The sequence below is a fragment of the Molossus molossus genome, unplaced genomic scaffold (assembly GCF_014108415.1).
Source record: "Molossus molossus isolate mMolMol1 unplaced genomic scaffold, mMolMol1.p scaffold_m16_p_8, whole genome shotgun sequence".
Classification (NCBI taxonomy): domain Eukaryota; kingdom Metazoa; phylum Chordata; class Mammalia; order Chiroptera; family Molossidae; genus Molossus; species Molossus molossus.
In genome coordinates, this window is record NW_023425402.1 from 108,496,009 (window position 1) to 108,518,688 (window position 22,680).

General features: G+C 45.0%; 1 protein-coding gene across 1 annotated transcript in view; it reads left to right on the forward strand.

Moving 5' to 3' along the window:
* Positions 1–22,680, forward strand: part of PACRG (parkin coregulated) — a 428,095-nt gene that overhangs the window by 42,852 nt on the left and 362,563 nt on the right. Inside the window, exon 2 of the mRNA XM_036249304.1 lies at positions 19,479–19,613. Coding sequence (XP_036105197.1) covers positions 19,479–19,613 — 135 coding nt within the window. The remainder of the gene's footprint in view (positions 1–19,478; positions 19,614–22,680) is intronic.

A 22,680-nucleotide genomic window follows, 5' to 3' on the forward strand; every position in this document is an offset into this window, starting at 1 on the left:
TAACACAAAAGGGTAGCAGCTTTGCAAGCAGTAATGCTGAAATTTCTTCCATGAGTAACAGTTCATATCAGGTGGTAAAAATATGGGATCATCCCTTAGCTTTTGCATGACGGAGAAGAAGTGATTGATTTCAGGTTCTTCACTTACGGGTGGCTCACCTGTGCTTTATTTCTCACCCCGTCAGACCAAGTAAACCTACCAATTTTCTTAGGGCTGCTGATGTAGTCTGTACTTAAGGTTTTATTACCTGGTGGGGAAGTTACACGGTTTCGGCAGTCCTTAATAACAAGCACTTTGTTCTGTGGTGTCAGCAGATTTCTTAGATTAAGTTCCTACGTTTGATGGATGGAATTGTACTGAGGTTTTTTTTAAGGTTCTAATTTCTCTAAACTCTTGTAAAACTCAACTGAAGGAGGTCTATCATATATATGTAGTCTAGTATCTATATATAGTTCTACATAGAGAGATATATATCATTTCCTAGGCAAAGCTTTGTCTGAACCTGATATTACATATTTGTCGGTGATTATAAGTAATCAACATGCTCTTGTCTATGTGACCAGGTTTGTGAAATATTGAACCGACAACACATGATGTAGAAAGAAAATGTAAAACATTTATGGAGTCAGGAAGCACAGGAGGCTTTCCCTTTCTTTTTCTTTTCTTTTTTGGATACTTATTAAAGCTAGTCTAATGTCAGCATTGAACAACTACTCCAGGTTTTTAAAATCTTGAGACAATAATTTTAAAAGATTAATTGAAATAGATATTTGACTTTTTATTTTGTTGTAAAACTTAAGATATCAACTATTCGCAAGGAATCTAATAAGAACAGCGAGGGGCTCTTTTCCCTTTTTGCTCATTGTATCAGAGGGAGGGAACAGTGACTTTGAGAAGCTTAGAACATCTCCCCTCTTCTGCAGGATGCAACTGGAAGAGAGCCGATGCCCCTTTCCCTGGAAGTATCCAGAGCCAGGAGGCCGTGACGGGACTGTGGTGGGCAGACAGGCCTGAGCAGAGTAGGGACAAAAGGGAAGGTGTGAACGTCACCAGGGCAGATAGCCCTGGGTACCTAGCAATGGACAATTGTAGGGCGAGACCTCGTTACCAGGGTGACCTTTCCTCTCCTAGCATATTGCTGGGCATGCGGATTAGACCTCCTGACCTTTCATATCGCTGGTCATGTGATTCCATAACGCAACCTCTTCTCCCCTAACATGTCACTAGTCATGCGGTAGACCCCCTAAGAGGAGGAACAAGGGGGCCAGAGAATGACCTCATAGGACTCCTACACAAGCCCTTGTACGGCCACTCCTTGAAGCATTAAGCCCTCAAGACGATGAGGTTCTGACCTGCATCAAGTAATCTTAGCAGCAGAGCCTCAGGTTTATTGACCACAGGCCGAACTGGAGTCAACATCCAGGCCTCAGCTATGTTTCAGCTCCAGGCCCAGAAAAGCAGCAAGACCAGGTTGAACAATGCCATGGCTGACCTCAGGACCAGCTGCAGTGACTCATGACCCCCTAGCCTAGCGCTGACCAATCAGTGGAGGCCACGACCCGGAAAGGACATACTAGAAAGCTGATGAATATTCTATTGAGGTCCTCCCCTGAGACCTCCCCTAAAATCCCACCCTGCAAAGCCTTGGGACAAAGGACCCAGCACACTCTCTCCCTCTCCTGAGCATGCCTGTGCCTCCCCGCCCCCTGCTCTCCCAGGCAAGCTCTCTCTAAGGCCAGGGATCTGTCCCAGGCACCAGGATCCTCGCTGTCTTTGTCCTAAGCTCCAACGGCCCTTCTTCTGCCTCTGCAACTTGTTTCCTGAGCCCACCCAGCCCAGCTGGCTCACTTCTACCTCTGAAACTTTCTAAATAAACTTTTGATTATTGGAAGAAAAAAAAAAAAGCTTGGAACAATCTTCAGAATAATTGAACCTTGACTGAGCTTTGCTGTAATCATTTTTATACTATTTCTGTCAAGCAGTCGTAGGTTCCTATTACACTAGGCAACAGTCTTGATGAAATATGTAAATGTCTTTTATTTAGATTTATAGCATAACTGTGTTGGTACATCCAACATTTGAGCACACCTATTGTTTATAGGAAACTAACAACTCATCTCTTGAATAGAACAATCAAAGATTGCCGTGAAAATCCATAATCATGTTGATTTTCAAGGTGTAAGTGACACCACAGAGCAGGTTTTTCTTTATAGAGATAAAAGGAATGTCCTACTGCCTCAAATTATTATTGGTACAGTTACAGGATGAGGTGGTTTGTTTGTTTTAAATCGAGATCACATTTATTCAGGAGAATAAGGATGAGAAAAGGACCATATTATTTAAGTGCCTTTGGGTGGAGAATTAAATCCGTAGCACATGGGTACAACCTAGTACAGCAGATCTTGAACCCCACTCACCTTTTTTTCTTTCTTGGTAGGATGAGGTTTCTAAATGATATTATACTTAGCTATTTTTAAATAGGTTCATTTCAAATCATGAATACCCTACATCAATGTACATGACCTACTTTACCTTTCAGTATGTCATCAGATAGTGATTTAAATTGTCCTCATAGCCTCTTGGACTTCCTCAGTGGAAAATGTCCTGTGAATTTACATGGACTGTTTCCCTGTATGAACCAGGGTGAGAGGCCTGTGACAAAATGATTGGCCAGAGACAGTGCAGATTTATTTGGGCCACTCTTTTTTTTTTTATCCTCACTCGGGGATATTTTCTTCAGATAGAGTGGGAGGGAGAGAGAGAGAGAAACATCTATGTGAGAGAGACACAGTGACTGGCTGCCACCCACACGACCCCAACCAGGGCCAGGGACAAACCACAACTGAGGTACGTGCCCTTAGTGGGAACCGAACCCGGGTCTCTCTGGTCCATGGGCCGACACTCTAACCGCCAAGCCAACACAGCCAGGGTCATTTGGACCATTCTTAAAAGCATTGTGGGAGAGCTTGATTGTAATTCAGCGTGATTTGAACCATCGCCTCCAAACCTCTATTTCTATCTGCACATGAAATCAGCGTATAACACTGATTGGTGGTCTACCCTTTCCCAGGATCAATACTCTGATACGAGAACTGGACCTCAAATAGTAGGCAGTCCTTCTGTTCCACCTGCCGAAACAGGTTCTGCCTTTATGTGACTTTTCCTGAAAGTAGCAAAGTATATCTAAATAACATTTAAGTGTGTTTAGATCTACCACGGTAGTAAAAAATATGTGCTTGTTTCTTTTGTATAATGTGGGCATGAACTAAATATTCCGGAATTGCCAGTGATGATATTACTACAGGGACTAGGGTGAAAAATTTAGATCTTATTAAAACGAAATAATTCAGACAGGCAAGCCCCTACTTGTTTTGTAACAAGTCAAATCATTTTCTCCTTTATAATTTTTTTTTACGTAGCCATTCCATACATAGTTATATGAGGAAGGATTAAAAGAATTATCAATCTTTCTGGCTCATTGATCATCTGTACTGCCCTTTAAAAATTGTTCCGTTTATATCCCTTTCCCCGGTAAACATGATTTTTCCTTGGCACAGAATTTATTATACATTCTTAAGAAGGCTAAAGATATAAATTGCTTTTGGAAGAGGCGTTTGAACTTTAAAATGTCTGTAAGAGTGGTCTTATCTAGATCTGGGTTGATCCCGCTATGTATCAAAAGACAACCTAAAGCCAGAGGAGATCTGAATACATTTTCAAATTACTTTGCACTTCTAAAATATGGACTTACATTCCACTAGATAGCTCTAATAAAATGACGAGATTTATTGCTTATAAAACCTCAGACTTGCGTTATTGTGTATTGTCCAGGGAAATGTTCCAAAGGAGAAACGGATATTTAAAGAGGAAGTAGAATTTTCTTTTTATTAGTATAAATGGGCATGATATTTCTAACCCGTCTCTCTTTCCCTACAATTATACCATCGTCAGGTAGGATTAGCATGATGCTTTCAGTTTATATACATGGAGCGTTAATTTCACACACTTTAAGATATGTTTTACCGTGAGGATGAGATTTATTAAGAGGCAGCCACAATTAGAGGCTTCCCTTATACGGACTGAAAACAAGACTGAACACGGTGGTTTCAGCACATGCGTTTGCTTCTGTTCTCCACGCTGCCTCTAGTTTGCCTCGTGCTTCTCCCCGTTCCTGTTCCCACAGATCAGGACCCAGGTTCAAGACGTCACTGTGTGCCTGTTCCCACAGATCAGGACCCAGGTTCAAGACGTCACTGTGTGTCTGTTCCCACAGATCAGGACCCAGGTTCAAGACGTCACCGTGTGTCTGTTCCCACAGATCAGGACCCTGGTTCAAGACGTCACTGTGTGTCTGTCCCACAGATCAGGACCCAGGTTCAAGACGTCACCGTGTGTCTGTCCCACAGATCAGGACCCAGGTTCAAGACGTCACTGTGTGTCTGTTCCCACAGATCAGGACCCAGGTTCAAGACATCACTGTGTGTCTGTCCCACAGATCAGGACCCAGGTTCCAGACGTCACTGTGTGTCTGTTCCCACAGATCAGGACCCAGGTTCAAGACGTCAACGTGTGTCTGTTCCCACAGATCAGGACCCAGGTTCAAGACGTCACTGTGTGTCTGTTCCCACAGATCAGGACCCAGGTTCAAGACGTCACTGTGTGTCTGTTCCCACAGATCAGGACCCAGGTTCCAGACGTCACTGTGTGTCTGTCCCACAGATCAGGACCCAGATTCAAGACGTCACTGTGTGTCTGTCCCACAGATCAGGACCCAGGTTCAAGACGTCACTGTGTGTCTGTCCCCACAGATCAGGACCCAGGTTCAAGACGTCACTGTGTGTCTGTCCCCACAGATCAGGACCCAGGTTCAAGACGTCACTGTGTGTCTGTTCCCACAGATCAGGACCCAGGTTCAAGACGTCACTGTGTGTCTGTTCCCACAGATCAGGACCCAGGTTCAAGACGTCACTGTGTGTCTGTTCCCACAGATCAGGACCCAGGTTCAAGACGTCACCGTGTGTCTGTTCCCACAGATCAGGACCCAGGTTCAAGACGTCACCGTGTGTCTGTCCCACAGATCAGGACCCAGGTTCAAGACGTCACTGTGTGTCTGTTCCCACAGATCAGGACCCAGGTTCAAGACGTCACTGTGTGTCTGTTCCCACAGATCAGGACCCAGGTTCAAGACGTCACTGTGTGCCTGTTCCCACAGATCAGGACCCAGGTTCAAGACATGAGCGTCGCTGTGGACTTTCCCCTCTTCCTCCGCCACCCAACGTGTGCCTTTTCAGAGCTGTCAAAGCAATGTGTTCCTACACCTGCTCTTGTCTCGTTATGTTGAACAATGCATCTATAGATTGCCTGATCTTTCTGTCCTGCAAATTCTAGGATAGCAGGTCCCTCACCTGTGTTGTTCGCCCCTGAATGCCAATAACCGAGAACAACAGATGCTCAATAAATGTGTTTAGTCCATTAATGAACGGTACTTGTGTTTGTCTCTCATTTGCATTTGGACAAGCACTAGATTATTTAAAATAAATATCATTCGTTCTACTTTAATTTCACCACCTCATTTTCTGTTCTGGAAGGAAGATGGGGCATGCAGGGGGTAACCTGCAGCTTTATATGGGGGTGAGGGTGGTCCTGGAACACGTCCCTGGAAAGGTGTTTTACCTGCAGTGAGGCGCATCCATGGGGGTGGGAGCCTGTGGAAGTTCTCTGCGTCATTTCTTCCTTCGGTGAAGAGGAGCAAGACCATTAGCTGCGAATGAGGAGCGGGGAGGAGCTGGAGGTTTGGTGAGAGAATAACTGGTATGAAATAGTCGTCTATGCAAGTGGTGAGCGGAGGGGTGTGTGGGGTGACAGTTGCCAGCCTGGCGGTGGCGCCAGCTAAGCCCTGCTGCACTGGTGTTCGCACGGTGTTCGCACGGTGTTCGCAGCGAGCTCAGCTAAGCCCTGCTGCACTGGTGTCCGCACGGTGTTCGCAGCGAGCTCAGCTAAGCCCTGCTGCACTGGTGTCCGCACGGTGTTCGCAGCGAGCTCAGCTAAGCCCTGCTGCACTGGTGTTCGCAGCGAGCTCAGCTAAGCCCTGCTGCACTGGTGTTCGCACGGTGTTCGCAGCGAGCTCAGCTAAGCCCTGCTGCACTGGTGTTCGCACGGTGTTCGCACGGTGTTCGCACGGTGTTCGCAGCGAGCTCAGCTAAGCCCTGCTGCACTGGTGTTCGCACGGTGTTCGCACGGTGTTCGCACGGTGTTCGCAGCGAGCTCAGCTAAGCCCTGCTGCACTGGTGTTCGCACGGTGTTCGCAGCGAGCTCAGCTAAGCCCTGCTGCACTGGTGTTCGCACGGTGTTCGCACGGTGTTCGCAGCGAGCTCAGCTAAGCCCTGCTGCACTGGTGTGCGCACGGTGTTCGCAGCGAGCTCGGTGTCGGCAGCACTCAGAGAACAACCAGCCAAGAGAAGGTGACGGGAGCGGAGGGGGAGCATGAAGGCGAGATGACTGTGCTGATTGGCCATGAAGCACAGAAAGAGGGAGTGGGAAGAGGGAACAAGGGCACTTGGAAGGAGGTAGATGGCTGTCATGGTGACGTGTTCTAGCTTAGAGCTCTCGAGGGATTGGGCTGGAGAGAGACGACGTGGTCACCTTGGAGCAGGACACTGGAAGATGAAATCATGTCGGGCAGCAGTTTCCCGTGATCCCCCGGGACTCACTGGCCAGGATGCAGTCAAGGTCGTTGAAGGAGAGCAGGTCAAGAAGCTTGACAGGCCAGGATACTCGTTCGGTTATCAACACAGACGTTGAGATCTGGTAGAAGAGTCTGGAAAGGGCAATGAGGAGCAAGGCAGCCCTCCATTTCTAGGTTCCGTGATTTTAAAAAAGGGGGGGGGGGGGTTTCTGGAGAGAAGACCAGCAACAGTGCGAGGAGGCAGCATCCCTGGGCACTGTGAGCTCACAGTCAGAACAAGGAGCCAGGAGAACTTTCTGAGAGGGAGGAGGGTCAAGGAGGTTTGGTAGGGACTGACTGTAAGTGGCGGAGGCTTAGAAAAAGGGTGCGGAGAACCGCACAGGAACTGGAAAACGGGTGCAGGATGAGAGGCAACCACTGTCCACACTTTCTTTGGACTAAAAGACACAGTGAGCTGAGACTGGCCAGGGCCGAGGCTGAGGCCTTGACTGGCGGTTCCGTTCAGTTCTCTCTCGAACCCTGAACTGAGGAGGGGCAACCAAGGGAGAGTCGAACTTCCTCTTAACACAGGGCTCCCTCTTGAGGCGTGTCCATGGGTGAATTTGTAGTTGATCCATTTTTACCACTGTATTCCATTTCAGGGAAATGCTGTAACTATTTATCCATTTTACTCATTAAGGATTTTGTGTCGCTTCTTTTTTTTTTCTTCCTTCTGATACACACAGTGCTGAAGAGATAATTTCTTCAGAACATTCTCATAAACACCCCCAGTACACTTCCGCATAGACAAAGACAGTAATCACGGGAAGAGCTTCTCCAGGGTGCATGCCCAGGACTGCAGTCGCGGGATCACGGGCTGGATGCAACCTACTAGGCCGTGCCAAATGGTTGCCAAAGCGGCTCCATCAGTTTATACCCCGACCAGCCAAAAAGTCACTTCCTGCTCTTTATTTCTTTTCTAACTGCACAGTATCAGGTTTTTGGTTTTTTGTTTTTTTTTGGATAGCCTAAAGATGTGCTCTGTTTTCTTTGCTCAGGGGTATATGCAAGGGTGTATGCATATTTCTTTTAATTGTTTTAATGGGTTATCTTTGTCATTATAACTGCCTATAACATCTATAATCTCCTGTTTTTGTATAGGTGCCATTTTCTAATAGGAACAATGAAAAAAATTAACATTTTTGTCTTTTCCCCTTTCTACAGCACCACCCGATGTTAGTCAATATGCCCTTTCTTTGTGTTTGCTAGTGAAATATAGTTCTGTGCTCAAGATGAATTTCTGTGACGCCCAGCGATATTAGATGAAGCCAAGAGCAAGCTGTCTTTACCCCACCCTCTTCCTCATCTCCCCTCCCCCACCTCTGTGTCCACTGTCCATTTGCATATAGTGTATCTTTTATAGTCTGTACAGACCGGAATGCCCAAGTCCTCCACGACAATCCTGAGTGTGTCTTTCAGGGTTCCTAAGGGTGGTTCAGAGCAACACTTTTCTTTGAATCCCGGATTTCCTTGATTTTTCAAAAACTATTTCTGTGTAGACTTTATATGTGAAGGACAGTTTCCCTGGAGATGCGTAGTTTGGCTAACTCTTTCTTGTGAATCTTCTAGGTATTTGTCCATTGCCTTCTGGCACAGAATGGCAAAATGAAAAAATAGGAAATCAGCCCAGATCTTTTAATTTATTTATTTTTCATTCTGATAAATTTACTAACATGGGTCTCAGGGGTTGGCTTTGCTTTATTTTCTCCCTGGATCAGAGATAATTTCTTCAGAACATTTTCTAGAGTGCTGTCTTTATTTCAGGTAGATAATTCTCATATTCCAATAAAGGCTTTTTAAATCATAATTTGCAATATTGGTTTTTTTTTTTCTTCTGAATTTCCTCTATGAGAACTTCAGTTACGCATATGTTAGATCTCCTTTGATAGTCTTTGTTTTTCTTTTACTTAGTCCATTTTTCTCTTTTCAGTCACCTCTCTCCTCCTTGTATTTTTAGATGTTCTTTTCCCTTTTCCTTCTTCCTCTTTCATCTTCAGAATGTGAACTTTTTATTGCTACTTGTTCTCAGAGTTCTCTGGACTTACATTGTTTCTCCTTCTCTTACCTCTCTCTCCTCTCTGTCCCAGTTCTTACGTTTCTGCTCTTTGGTTTTCATTCACAGAAGTGGTTGCTTCATCACGTTTTTAAAGTTATTGGCAAAATACTGGTCACAGTGTTCATCTCTGCATGGCATTTTTCTTCGATTGCTTATTTCCTACAGTATCTTTGTTTCGATGCTGTCCTGGGTCCCATCTTAATACTCTTTATCGAGTGAGTTGCCTCTTGCTAGACTGTCATTTAAAATAGGTTTCTGGATCTTAGTAGAGGGTAGAATTCTTTTGGGATTTTTAGTTCAAAATGTTTCTCTGCTTTCAGAAAGAAAGATGGTTGCACATATTATTTATTTATGCATTTATTTTGGTGGCCTTTCTCTTCTGTTTCTCAGATTCCAAATGGGTGTGAAAGGCTTTTGGGTATAAACCCTCTTTACACCCATTTAAGCAAATAAGAAACAAAGTTTGCCTTCCATGGGACCTTCCTCACCAGAACTAAAATTTGCTTTTGATGTCTTCAAATGCATCAGTGATCTCTCTCATCATTCACAATATTTTAGCTCTTCCTTCTCCCCACATGACACGTGCCTTCTACAGCTTTTGGTGGTTGATTTTTCTTCTAATATTACAGTAAAAGGAGTTCATAATTTGTTTTATTCACCTTTTTGTATTGGTATGGTTTTAGAATACAAAGAAGAGAGAAATATTCGTGCTAGAACTCATTTTAGCTTTTGAGATTTAGTACTTGTTAGGTACCAAGGCACTGAAGTAGACTGTAAAGGACATTTCTCAACTCCTCTGTGTTTTATTTTAGTCAGGTTATCCCATATTTCACTGTATAGTAAACAAAGATACGGTCACGTATTTTGAAGGGGAGACATATGAAGAACTTCTTCACTGACTCAGGCAGTGTGTGTGTGTGTGTGTGTGTGTGTGTATAAATTATACAAGTATATGGAGTTCTGGTATAAAATTCTAATGATAATATCTAACATATTGCAAATCATCTTTACAAATTATGCTCAAATCACACAATCACAAGCGTGCATCTAAAATAAACTGGGGCTATGGAGGAATGAACACTTCTGAACAGAAAGGAAGCTACTGATAAAAGTTTCTGGATTGTTGAATCATGAGTAACTAGTCAGGACTAGTCACTAATTACACAAATGACCAGGACTGTCTTGTCAACTTTGTGTGTATTTGCTGCAGCACACTTCTTCCTCTGCATGTCCACTAGAGTTTAAAAGTTATAATCGGGGTAATTTATTTTATTTATTTATCTTTTTTATTCCTTAACTGAGGATATTTTTCCATTTATCATCAGACAGAATGAGGGGGAGGAAGGAAGAGAGAGAGAAACATCGATGTGATAGAGCCACATCGACTGGTTGGCTCCTGCGCAACCCAACCAGGGCCGGGGACAAACCACAACTGGGGTACGTGTCCTTGACCAGAATCGAACCCGTGACTCATTGGTCCTAGGACCGACGCTCTAACTGCTGAGCCATACCAGCCAGGGCTATAATCAGGGTATTTAATACCTCTGTAAATTGTATCAACTGAGTCCTTTAATTCAGAGGGAGCCAGGAGACTGATGAGTAGCAGAACTCTTCTTTAACCAATATAAATATATCTTATTGCAGACAGTTCTAACAATTGTTTCCTATTAAACAGCTAGTTCTTTTCTGGAGAATATCAGTTTGCATCATTAGACACAAAGATTTTTAAATTTTCTATTAAAATATTCATGATATGTAAAATGCAAGTGGTAACAGTCTCTTCACATCTACAAAAATAACATTTTCCCTCGAATTATTCAGCAAGAAATAACTCTGTTACGAGACAAAGAAGAGATACGCTCAGATGTAAACTATTTACCATGCTTTCAGCGTTAAACGTGCAAGAGACCGGAACACCTTGCAGACTGTCCCCTTCCACACAGCGCTCGCTCACTCCTGGGCCCTGGGGTGTGTGACAGTGTGTTAGCCGAGCTGTCTCGGCCGTTCAGGCCTTTTATCCGTTCTCCGAGACGCAGGCTAAACAGTGCAGTCTAAATTGAAATCTCTGATGACTTCCGGGAGACAAGTTGATGGCGAGAATCACACCTGGGCACTTAAATCCATGCTGTTTCCCTACATTTAACTTCAAGCGGGGAACAGCATTAAAGCAAACTCTTCTAGCCTTCACCTGTCACATTTTATTGTGTAGCATTTGATTATGGCATCTAATTTTGTTAGGAAAGACCATCAATCTTTTCTTCCTCTCTCTTCCTGCAGCAGAGAATCTGAAGGCGCCCCCGCGCCCAGTAGCCGGAACAGACCCATTGAAAAGGAATCACGTAGACCAGCCATTGCTTTCAGGCCCCGTTCGGACCGTAGAGACCACGAAATAAAATCTCGGCTCCGCGAGCTCCCTCTCAGTTATAAATGTAGAAAGAAGTAACCATAAATTACTTGGACCTCTGTGAGCCTCTCCTCTGTCACTCAGCATTGCAGAACCGTTGCCACACCTAGTTGCCGGGTGGCAGCCTGGGAGGAGCCGAGCATCTTTGAAGTGGAGGTCACTGTCACGGTGACGGAGTGATGGAGCCCAGAGAAATAAGCTTTGGCATGCAGACTGGGATGTGTTTCCGTGGCTCCTTTGTATTCCAGTTTATCAAGAGTAAAATGAGGAGTTTGTGTGCCCTGTGGGGTCCCTCTTAGCTCCACCGGGGGTGGGGGGGGGTGGTTCTCTGCTGACATCACGCCCCCAGTACTTGTTGAATTAGTGAAGACACGCGCTGGGTCACAGAGGCGCAGGAAGGGCCCTGGAGGTCAGCCGGGGTAATTGTTTAGTCTGATGGATGGGGAAGCTGTGGCCCTGAGGGTCCGATCGCTGGCTGTGTCACAGAGCCGCGCCCCAGCCCTGCCCATGCACCTGTGCTGTGGGTGTCTTCAGGAGCCACCGCAGGGGACACGGCAGGGCAGGCTCCCCCGTCAAGTACTAAGTCTAGTACTAAAGTCTTCCCTGTGTGTTAATTGAAATATGTGTCATTTTACTCCGTGTTACTCTCTCCATGTACCTACCTTTCCCAGTCTACCTGTCTGAAAAACCGCCGACGTTATCCGGTTGCTTTCATAACCATCACATGACCATGCTAACTCGGCACTTGGAACAGTATTCACAATACTAACTTCAGTTTGTATGCGAATCATATTTGAACCAGTCTCGCAAGCACTTTGGGTTAATTTATTTCATTTGAAGTACCACACAAGCCTTAGAAATCAGCAAAATTTTCCCATTTGTACAAGTGAATTTCAAAACAGAAAATGTGGGTTTCAATGTGAGAGGTTTTACATCGAAAGGAAATACGCATCTGGTCTCATCGGTAGTGAATTTTTGGCTGTAATTTGTGGTAATAATTGCTACTTACATAGATATAAGAAATATACAGCAAATACTGGCAAACTACAAAGGTTATAGATAGACAAACCTATGGTTCAGCAACGAAATTCTCTGATAATTATTTCTAATTGATATTGACAGACTTCAGGTTTAGGGGACATTACAGTTTATTTCTGCCTGGTTCAACTGAAAGGTATAGACCCTTTGCAAGGCTAAATGACATTTTCTAATGTAAAGGAACAATGCCTTACAACCCAAGTGTTTGATCTCTTAGTGTGCAGAATTCTGTATATCTTTCTGCAGCATTTATCAGTCTCACTTCTATAGGAGATGATGGGGATAAGTCTTCCCTCTTAAATGAGGTCTATCTTGAGGATAAGATATTTGACTTATCTTTGTGTCTCCAGGAATGCCAAGCCTACTGGCGTGGAAATATTATATATTTATTGCATTTTTCAATGCACAGATATAGGTAGGACTTGTTTTTGAGCCAATTTCTTAACTCTATTTCTAAGAAATAGTTTTGCTTATGTGTCCATAGGTTCTTAAATTCAAATTTATTAGTTTCTAACACTGAGGAGCATATATTTTACCCTTTCTGGCCCTTTTAGATAAAAATATTAGTTATAAACATATCTTCTATGCTAAGATCCATGCCGGTACCACAAGTGATTCAGTAGTTGGTGAATTCAAATATTACGCCTTTTGACATTCTTCGGTGTCCCCGTTTCCCATCACCATGAACTTGACCCTGCTTGAGCGATCACACCCTGTCTGAAGCTCAGCCCTGGACGGCCCGTGGGCAGGAGGGTCACGCCCCACTCCTTCTCTGAGCACTGTCACGGGCTTGCACCCCATCACGCCACTCTAGCTTTTTAATTTTCAGAGGACTTTTAGTTCTCGTCTTCTCTCTCTCTTTTTTTTTATTGATTTGTAGAGAGAGGGTAAGGGAGAGGGGGAGAGAGATAGAAACACTGATGAGAGAGAACACTGGGGATCGGGCCCACAACCCGGGCCTGTGCCCTGACCGGGAATCGAACCAGTGACCTCTTGGTGCAGGGTCGACGCTCAACCACTGAGCCACACCGGCCGGGCTCAGTTCTCTTCTTAACTGACCTCTGTATCATTAAAAACAAAATGTGTCCCTGTCGTTCACTGGTTGCTCTCGATAGCGTCCTTTCCCCATTTCCTGGCCATCTTGACTAGTCTTTCTATCCCCCATAGAACCCACCTGCTCTTACATCTCCAGGCGATGGCTTATGTTCTCAGATTTCTGTTAACATACACTCTCCCTGTGGAAACATCTACCAATTTCTATAGATTTGACCCACCATTTTGATTATAGACACGTTTTATCAATAGCCTAGACCTCCCCAAAACAATCTGTATACAGATTGTGCCAAGTCTAATTGTTTGTCCATAGGCGTTCTAAGCCTAATGGGAAGAAGGGTAGGACTATGGCTCCTTAGGAAAGGCTTCTTAGAAGAGATGAGATTTGTGCTGAGTCCGGAAGGTGATCAGGAGTCAGGAGAAAACGGAGTGAAGGGGGCGAGGGAGAATTACAAGTGGAGGGAACAGCAAAGTCATGGAGACCAGAGCGAGCAGGACGGATCTGGGAATGCTGGGATTTGGTGCGAATTGCGCTTGGGGTGCCTGCGGAAGGGCTAGAGAGATCACAGCCAGCATGCAAATGTCTTTGTGGAGTGTCAATGGGAGATAATTTATGGGTTTTAAGTAGATGAGAGATATGATTTAATTAGTCTATTAGAATATTCATTGTGCAGCCCACAGAGGAATGATCTAGAGAAGATAAAGCTGGAAACAAAAAGAGCAAGTAAAGAAAAGACAAAGAGACTTGCCTATAAATAATGCAAAACCTTTAAACACTAAATAAATAAAAGTGGAAAACAGAGATGGGTGAGATATTTGCCATAAATGCAACCAGTGGTTAATATCTTTCAACATAAAAAGGTCATACAATGATATTAATTTGGAAAAGACATGAACATACATTTACAAATGTATGCATATGGCATTTGAACTAAAATGAGAAAACGTTCATCCTCCCTTGGTAAACATAGTAACCCAAATTGAACAAAGGAAGATGCTATGGATCGAATGTTTGTGTTCCCCCAAAACTCATATGCTGAAACCGTTACTCCCAATGTGATGGTGTTTGGATGTGATCTTTGGGAGGTAATTAGGTTCAGGTAATTACCCCATGAGAGTAGGACTTCCGTGATAAAGTTAGCGCCCTCATAAGGAGGAGAAGAGAGACCAGAGGTGTCTCTCCGCCGTGGAAGAACAGTGAGAAGGTAGCTGTCTGCAAGCGAAGAAGAAGGTCTCCCCGGAACCCAACCTTGCTGGCACCTTGACCTCAGACTTCCAGGACTGTGGGAAAACACGTCTCTGTTGTTTCAGACATCTAGTCTATGATACTTTGTTGTAGTAGCTCAGGTGGACTAATACGGAAGACCTGTCTCCCTACTTAATTAACAAATAACTTTATCAAGCTTCATAAAATATTAATAAAATGTGACCTTGTTATCTCATATTGGGGCCTTTCAAGGAAATGATATAAAATATGAAACATGCAATATGCCCGAAATGTTTCCAATAATGCCATTACAAGATCCCCCAAAACCAAAAATTTGGAAATAATATGAATTCCAAATATCATTGCAAATAGTTGATGAAATATTGCCTGGCCACGAAAAATGAAATTTTGGTATTGCTAGCAACATCAAAACACAAAATGTAAACATATGGGATTAATATATGTTTTTGGAAAGTCTAGATGGGAGAGCACAAACTTATTAATAGGCGCTGAAATTCTAAGTGATTGAAGAAGATTTCCCCATTATCGTTTGTTGTTTATGTAACTTGAATCGATCGTTCCATCTTTGCAGTCTGAACCCTGTTTCATCTCTGCCTCTAGGTCTTGTTCCATCCGCCGTGTGCCCTCGCCATTTCCTGTTTAGATGCCGGCCCAAACCCAATTCTCTAATGCAGTGACAGAGGTCATTTCCTCTAGTGGCAGAGGATCAAAGGTCAAGTTTAGGCCAACATTGAGGTTCTTGGGTTCCCCAAGAAAGAAATCGAGAGGAGACCCGAGAGAAAGTTCCAGACAGGTTTTATTAAGCTGAGGCTTGAGCATAAGGGGGCAGCACCGAGCGAAGGACGCTTGTCTGACCTGACCCTGGGGCTGCCTCTGCTTGGCTACCTTTTTTTTTTTTTTATATGTTTTTATTTTTAGGGAGAGAGAGAGAGAAACATCCATGTGAGAGAGAAACATGGATCGGCTGCCTCCTGCACGCCCCCTACTGGGATCAAGCCTGCAACCCAGGCATGTGCCCTGACCGGGAATGGAACTGGGACCTCTCAGTCCAGGGGAGGACACTCACTCCACTGAGCCGAGCTGGGCCTGGCTGCTTTGATGTGCTGGGGACAAGGTGGGCCTTTGCAAAAGGCAGGCTTGCGGAATTTTCCGTGTCAGGGTCCTGTGACTTCTTTTCCAGCTGTGTAGTCTGGTATGTCCTTGCCCCTGAGCAGGGGGACCGAGATGTGGACTGCTCATTCCCGCCACCCTAGGGAGTTTGTATAGAGGTTGGCTGAGCACGCGGCCACGGCTAAGCAGGTGCTAGAAGGGAGGTGAATTCAGCACCTGTGTGTTAGAAGTGCAAGGGTGGTGACATGTTTGCAGTTTTATCCCGGTTCCTTCTGACCACCTGACCTTGTTTTCCTGGACACCCAGTATTTTCTGTTTCTGGGCCAAGTCCCTTTGCTGTCTCAAAATTTTTCCCCGCTATGTGCGAACTCTGTGATTTCTGCCAGGTTGTTAAATGTCTCTAAGCTTTGATTTCCTTCTCTGTTTTGTTGAAACCCATAATGTTTGTAAAACAATAAACATGGCATCGGCAGATTTTGTTATTATTTTTTATGCCCACCGCCAATTTAAAGCCTTTGCCATCGCATGCTCGGACCACTGCAGTAAGTTCAGATTGATCATCCCGACTCCGTATTCTCCCGACTAGGCCATGCTGCTAGATCTTGGTGGAGTAATCCTCCTACAATAGGTTACCGCATCAGCGGGAAGTTTTCTGTGCCACTCAGTTACCCGTAGGCCCTGACTTTTAAGGACTCCATAGTAGTCTTTGTATATTGAATTTTTATACATATAAATATTCATATAAGCTCTTGTTATCTTTTCTGGCTGTTACGAACAAGAACATTGCTCTCATAATGTTTTGTTATATCGTTAAATTGCTCTATTGTTAAAGCCGCTGGTAATAGCTACCTGGTCGTATGAGCTCACTTTCGTTAATGGGGAGCTGCCGCATCCACCATTACAGTCAGGTTTGCTTAGTGTAATATTTTGCAAGCAATTTCCTGGTCATTTGGTGACCTTAGGTATTGCAAAAGCTCTACTGTTGTAAAACAATTACAATTGGCAAATGGAGCAGACACTGAATTACAATACTTCGTACTCATAAGTCTAGGCTGATGGCAACAATTTTGCCTGTCCTGGGGCTAGCGTTCCAGGGCCTGCCCAGCTCAGAGACAGTGCAACTCTGCTCACCGGAGGTGAAGGTGCCGCCATGAATCCAAATTTCAGGTTGAAACTGACGAAAAGAGGAAATCAATGTCTTTGCATTTGAATGTTTCAATCTTGGTGAGTTGGCAAAAGGAACGAGAACCGATTAGAGTGACGCATGGTAGATTTCGCACCTGAAGGAAAAGGATTTTTTGTTGTGCGTTTGTTTTTAGCAGCTTCAGTTATGCTAAAAATAAAACTCCTGAAAAGGGAACTTTCAAACTATGTGATAAAGAATTTACGAGCGCCTTCAATTCCTTCCCACTAATTATTATTAGTCTTGTGATCGGATGACAGAGACTGTGATCTCAGCCCCGTATCCATCATAGCACATTCAATAAATGCCGGAGCATCAAGTACTCTGGCATCTGGACTGGCTTCAAAGTGCATTCAATACCGCGGCTCCCAAGTGCATTAGATTTTATTAAAAGCATTCTGCTGCGACATCCACTCTTCCTAATCGGTTTAGGGGTAGCCCCCACCATTCAGGCAAGCCCTAATTGCATTTTCCCACAAATCTAGTTTGATTTATGGTTCCTCATTTGCCCTATATTGTTTACGAAAATAAATTGGAGTCAAATTCTTAAGACAGTAAATAAAATGTGCAGTAGCTGTACTACCAACATGGGACTTCCATAGGATTCTTAACAGTATTTTTACTTGTTTTTAAAAATCATTGAGTCAAGTGACATCCTTTCAGTATGATTTCCAGTAATATTGTCTTTATTACATTTCCAGAGGTCAGTTATATTTCACTGGATTTTTTAAAATGGATTTTTAGAATTACTTGGAATGTTGGAATGGATTGTGTGTAGAATATAAAAATAAAAAATAGTATGTCCTCCTATAAGGTTTAAATGGATGTACTTGTATTTAGAAGAGAAAAATAATATATATAATCTACAGATATACTGACAGAACATCTGAATAAATTAGGTAATGTCCCTGTTGCACTAACAGGTCTCACCTCTGACATATGAGTTATCTATAACAACTTTTGAAAGTCCAGTAGGCTTTTTAAAGAAATGTGTGTTCAGCCCTGGCCGGTCTGGCTCAGCGGTTAGAGCGTCGGCCTGCGGTCCTGAGAGACCCGGGTTCGGTTCCCGCTAAGGGCACGTACCTCGGTTGCAGTTTGTCCCCGGCCCTGGTTGGTCATGCAGGTGGCAACCACTCGATGTGTCCCTTTCACATCGATGTTTCTCTCTCTCTCTCTGTTCCTCTCTCTCCCTCCCACTCTACCTGAACAAAAAATGGAAAAGTGTCCTCGGGTGAGGATAAAAAAAAAAGAAATATGTGTTCATTCCTTGAAACGTTTGGACAGTCAGAACTTTGAGTTCAGAAGACTGGGGTGTGTTTAGGAAAAAGGAGAAAGAAAGTGACTGTAAGACGATACAAAGAACAGGGAGAAAGATGGAGAGTCGCCAGTACACACGAGGTCAGTTAAACGAGGGCGAAGCTGGCCGTCAGCAGCAGAAGTGATCATTGAGCCTCTGGAAATATCAGAAGGATGGTTAGCAGATGATGAGCAGACCAAAGATCTAAACATTGGTTGCAGCTGAATTCTTTCACATGAGGGATTGGGCCCCCAACACCCACCGTGTCAGTGTAGATTCCATGGTGGGGCGGGACTTTGCCTCAGCCAACAGTGGCGGGCTCCTCCCCTTTCCCCGCTGGGGAGCTGTCAGAGAAGGCCTTGTGGGGAGTCAGGAAATTCACCACTGCCCAGCCGCAAGGAGGCCACCCATTCCCGTCGGTGTGTGGGGAGCAGGAGCCGGGCATTCTTCCCTCTCAGCGAGCTGTCAGTCGATGCCCCACCTTCCCCCAGTGTGGACGAGGAGCTCCCTCGGGGGGTCAGCAGAGGCCAGGCGGGGTACCAGGACCCTACAGCAAACTGGCAGTGATGAGGTGGCACCCTCTCCAAATCTCTGCCCCAACGATGTCAGATTGAAACACCTACAGCAGAAGGTTTGAGATCCAGACACAGAAGATGCGTTTCAACAGAAAATAGTCACCCCACCAAGATGTACTCAATATGAATAACTCAATGTAAAATATTTCTTCTTTAATAAAAGTCTCAATTCGAGGGGTGGATGATTCTCATGTAATCTATTCTGATGCTACTTTCTCATCAGTTCTTCTTATCAGATGGGTGCTAAGCACACAGTAGACTGCCATTTTTCTTCTTAAATCGGCGTTTATCATTAGTAAATTATACATCACATTTTTGCAATTTTGTTGTTCATATCCTTTCTTGTTAATATTCTTAACATGAGACTATATCTCACCATTTTATGAATGTAGAAAGATTTAAAGGAGGTGTTTTAAATGTATTACTTCAGTATTCCACCAAACACATCAGACTGAGATTAGAATTTGCAATTATTAGGAAACTTGATGTTGAAACACTCTGAACTTCGATGCTTTTATTAAAAAATGTTTAAAACTGATGTTCAGGCTTTTCTTCCTTATAAAGTGATGTTTTAAAATGACGTTTTCTAGGAATGCTTTTTAAAGTAGCTTGAAATAAACAGTGATTGTAAAATAATTTTCTTCTCCAGATGCTTGTATCGGTGAGATTTTTCTTGTCCGTGATTAGTAATTTGGTCTTTATCACCCGCACCGATGCAAACTGATTTATGCCAACTGATACCAGTCTTTCCACTGTGCATTTTAAAAATCTAAAGTCTAAAAGCTGATTCCCGTTTTGTGTCCTTTGAAGGTGAGAGGCCCTCCCGCTGCAGGGGCCTTTAAGGAGAGACCCACCAAGCCTACAGCCTTTCGCAAGTTTTATGAGCGCGGAGACTTCCCCATTGCCCTTGAGCACGACTCGAAAGGAAACAAAATAGCCTGGAAGGTAAGTCAGGGCGCAGCTGGGGGAGCCGGCCCCCCAGCTGCGCTCCCGGTGCCCCGCCCTGCCAGACGGACTGGGCTGAGTGAGTGAGCCGGAGTGACCCCGCAGCAAGTGGAAGCTGGGGGTCAGCTCTTAGAGGAGGCCCCCCCGCGTCCGCTGTCCGCCTGGACTAACAGTTAAATTACAGCCTGCACGGAACACAATGACAGACCAGCTTTGCCTTAGAGAATTGCCCGGTGCCCAATTCATCTCTCTTTTTATGAGGACCTGGCAGCCCGGCCGGTTTCAGGCAGTCCATCAAGTGATGGAGCTGGTGGCCGGACACGGGGAGTAACAGCCATTTATCTCCCCGAAACGTCACCTTCCTGCAGGACACTTGCAAATGGAGGCTTTAATTACCCAAATGGATAGGTCACGATCGCCCGCGCCCTGGCCGCGCGGCGCGGAACACAGGAGGCCGGGCGGCCGGGGCTCTGTCCCCAGCACACGCCAGCCAGCTGACACGCGCCTGTCACAGGGCCACCGCCGCCCGAACCCTTCCAGCGCCGCCGCTTTTTTGACAAAAGGTTAATTGGCTTCAAAATAAATGTACTGCCGTATGACTTGGTTCTAATGTGGCCGTTGCTTTCTCAAAGGTGCACAGATGTTATTTGTAGAAACGTGTCCCTCCCCTGGCCCGAGAAGGCGGTACCTTTAAGCTGAAAAAGGGATGCGGCTCTCTCACCGGCTCCTGCTGTTTAATTATTTTTGTGACCGAGGACTTTGCTCAGGGTGATACTTGTCAGCTGGAAGGGCGTGAGGTCTAGAAAGAGAGAAGCAAGCATGGCACACGTGTGCATATCACATCAGGTTAAGGAACAGAAAAGGTTTTAGCCGAGTATCATTTAAATTAAGGGTCACAGGAGGATCTGAAAGTGAAGGGAGGAATTGTCTGTAATTGGTAACAGATACATTTACGTTAAAAGATACAATGATCAAGTTGAAGAATTCATTGAAGTATCTTAGATCCATTGAAATTAACCTCTTCCTCCCTTTATGGAAAAAGTAAAAGAGTTGTGTCCATTATTTCTAGTATGTGTGTGGCTGTTTTCACATGATTATCAAACATCTCTAAACCTTGAGCAGACACCCGATTGATACCCTGTTATCGAACTTTGAATTACTACAAATTATTTGGCAAGAAAAATCTGAAGGGGTCCTTGGTATTGAATTTTGTCATAAAATTTTTAGGTCGATGGATGATATTATTATCATAATTTTAATCATCTCTATTAAAATGTGAAATTTGTTATTTGAAAACATGCATGTTTTCGTCTTAGCATAAATACATATTTCTAACACTTTACTATGATTTGGGGATTTGTTTATATTTGATTAATTATGTGGTTTTTATGTCTGTTTATCTTATTTACTATTTCACACGATAACACAGTGGAGGTTCTTAAAACCAGTTTCCTTTTGAGGAAAAGAATATGCCATCTTTATAAAAAGTGAGTGGATTTGGTCTTATAAGTCATTATTGTACATAAAAATCACATCGATAAAAAGACTTTCTAGATTTTTTTTTTGACCTGTTCAAATAATCTTATGAGTAACTTTTAGAAATGGCAAGAGACTAGGAATAAATTCATCTTGAAAATAATATATGAGGAATCATTTTGCCTTATCCTCGCTAATCCAGCAGTCGGGAGGGAGGGAGATGGCTTTGTTTCCCGCTAGCTGTGTGGACGCTGCTAAGCCACCATGACCACAGCGCCGAATCGACCATCTACACGGCTAGCTGTGTGGACGCTGCTAAGCCACCATGACCGCAGCGCCGAATCGACCATCTACACGGCTAGCTGTGTGGACGCTGCTAAGCCACCACTGACCGCAGCGCCGAATCGACCATCTACACGGCTAGCTGTGTGGACGCTGCTAAGCCACCATGACCGCAGCGCCGAATCGACCATCTACACGGCTAGCTGTGTGGACGCTGCTAAGCCACCACTGACCGCAGCGCCGAATCGACCACCTACACGGCTAGCTGTGTGGACGCTGCTAAGCCACCACTGACCGCAGCGCCGAATCGACCACCTACACGGCTAGCTGTGTGGACGCTGCTAAGCCACCATGACCGCAGCGCCGAATCGACCACCTACACGGCTAGCTGTGTGGACGCTGCTAAGCCACCACTGACCGCAGCGCCGAATCGACCATCTACACGGCTAGCTGTGTGGACGCTGCTAAGCCACCATGACCGCAGCGCCGAATCGACCGCCTACTCGGCGGAACGAGGGGGAGCTGTGGATGTGCGGCTCCTGCTAGAATAACCGTGCACACGCAGAGAAACATCTTACCCCGTGTGGCCCACAGCCTTCTTTCCGGTGAAGCAGATCTAAACACATTTCCGATGCAGTCTTTCCATACTAAGATGAGACATTATCACGGTCGAGCATAGGCTCAACATTCATATCTATTCCCGGGAACGCTCCCTGGGGGCACCATCTGGTACTTGGTAGGCACGTGGGACTCTTCTTTGGGGTGCATTCCTAAGGAGGGGACCTACACACACAAAAGCACCCAACCAGCAAATGAACCCAAGCCCCTGTGATGTCCTTCCATGTGCGTGGACAGAGTGGGGCACGTGGTCAGGCAAACGCCTCCTCTTCACGTCGCACTGCATCCCTGGCTGAAGGCTCCTGAGTAGCTGTGCTTCCCCAAGAAAATACCGGTCCCCTCTCCACACTCCTTGCGACAGCCCCAGGACACCCAGGGAGTTTGTGAGTGCCTGAAATGGGGTGCACAATTAAGGGGTGAGGAGGTGCATTTCTTTGGCCAGAACGGCAGGAGGCCTGTGACTGACGTCCGGAGTCACTGCTCTGGGCCTTGGCGAAGGCTGACCAGCATCTCCGGCTCCTTCCCCTCCATGAAGCTGCCGGCGGACCCCGGCACAGATGTCACATTCCCCTTCTCCCCGTGCTGGATTAGCTGACCCATCACTGCCAACAAGACTCTGTGCTTGGGTCTCACAAACGACCAAATGCAGTCCTAAGACAGAAGGGAGACTTAGAGGTAAATGTCCACGCAG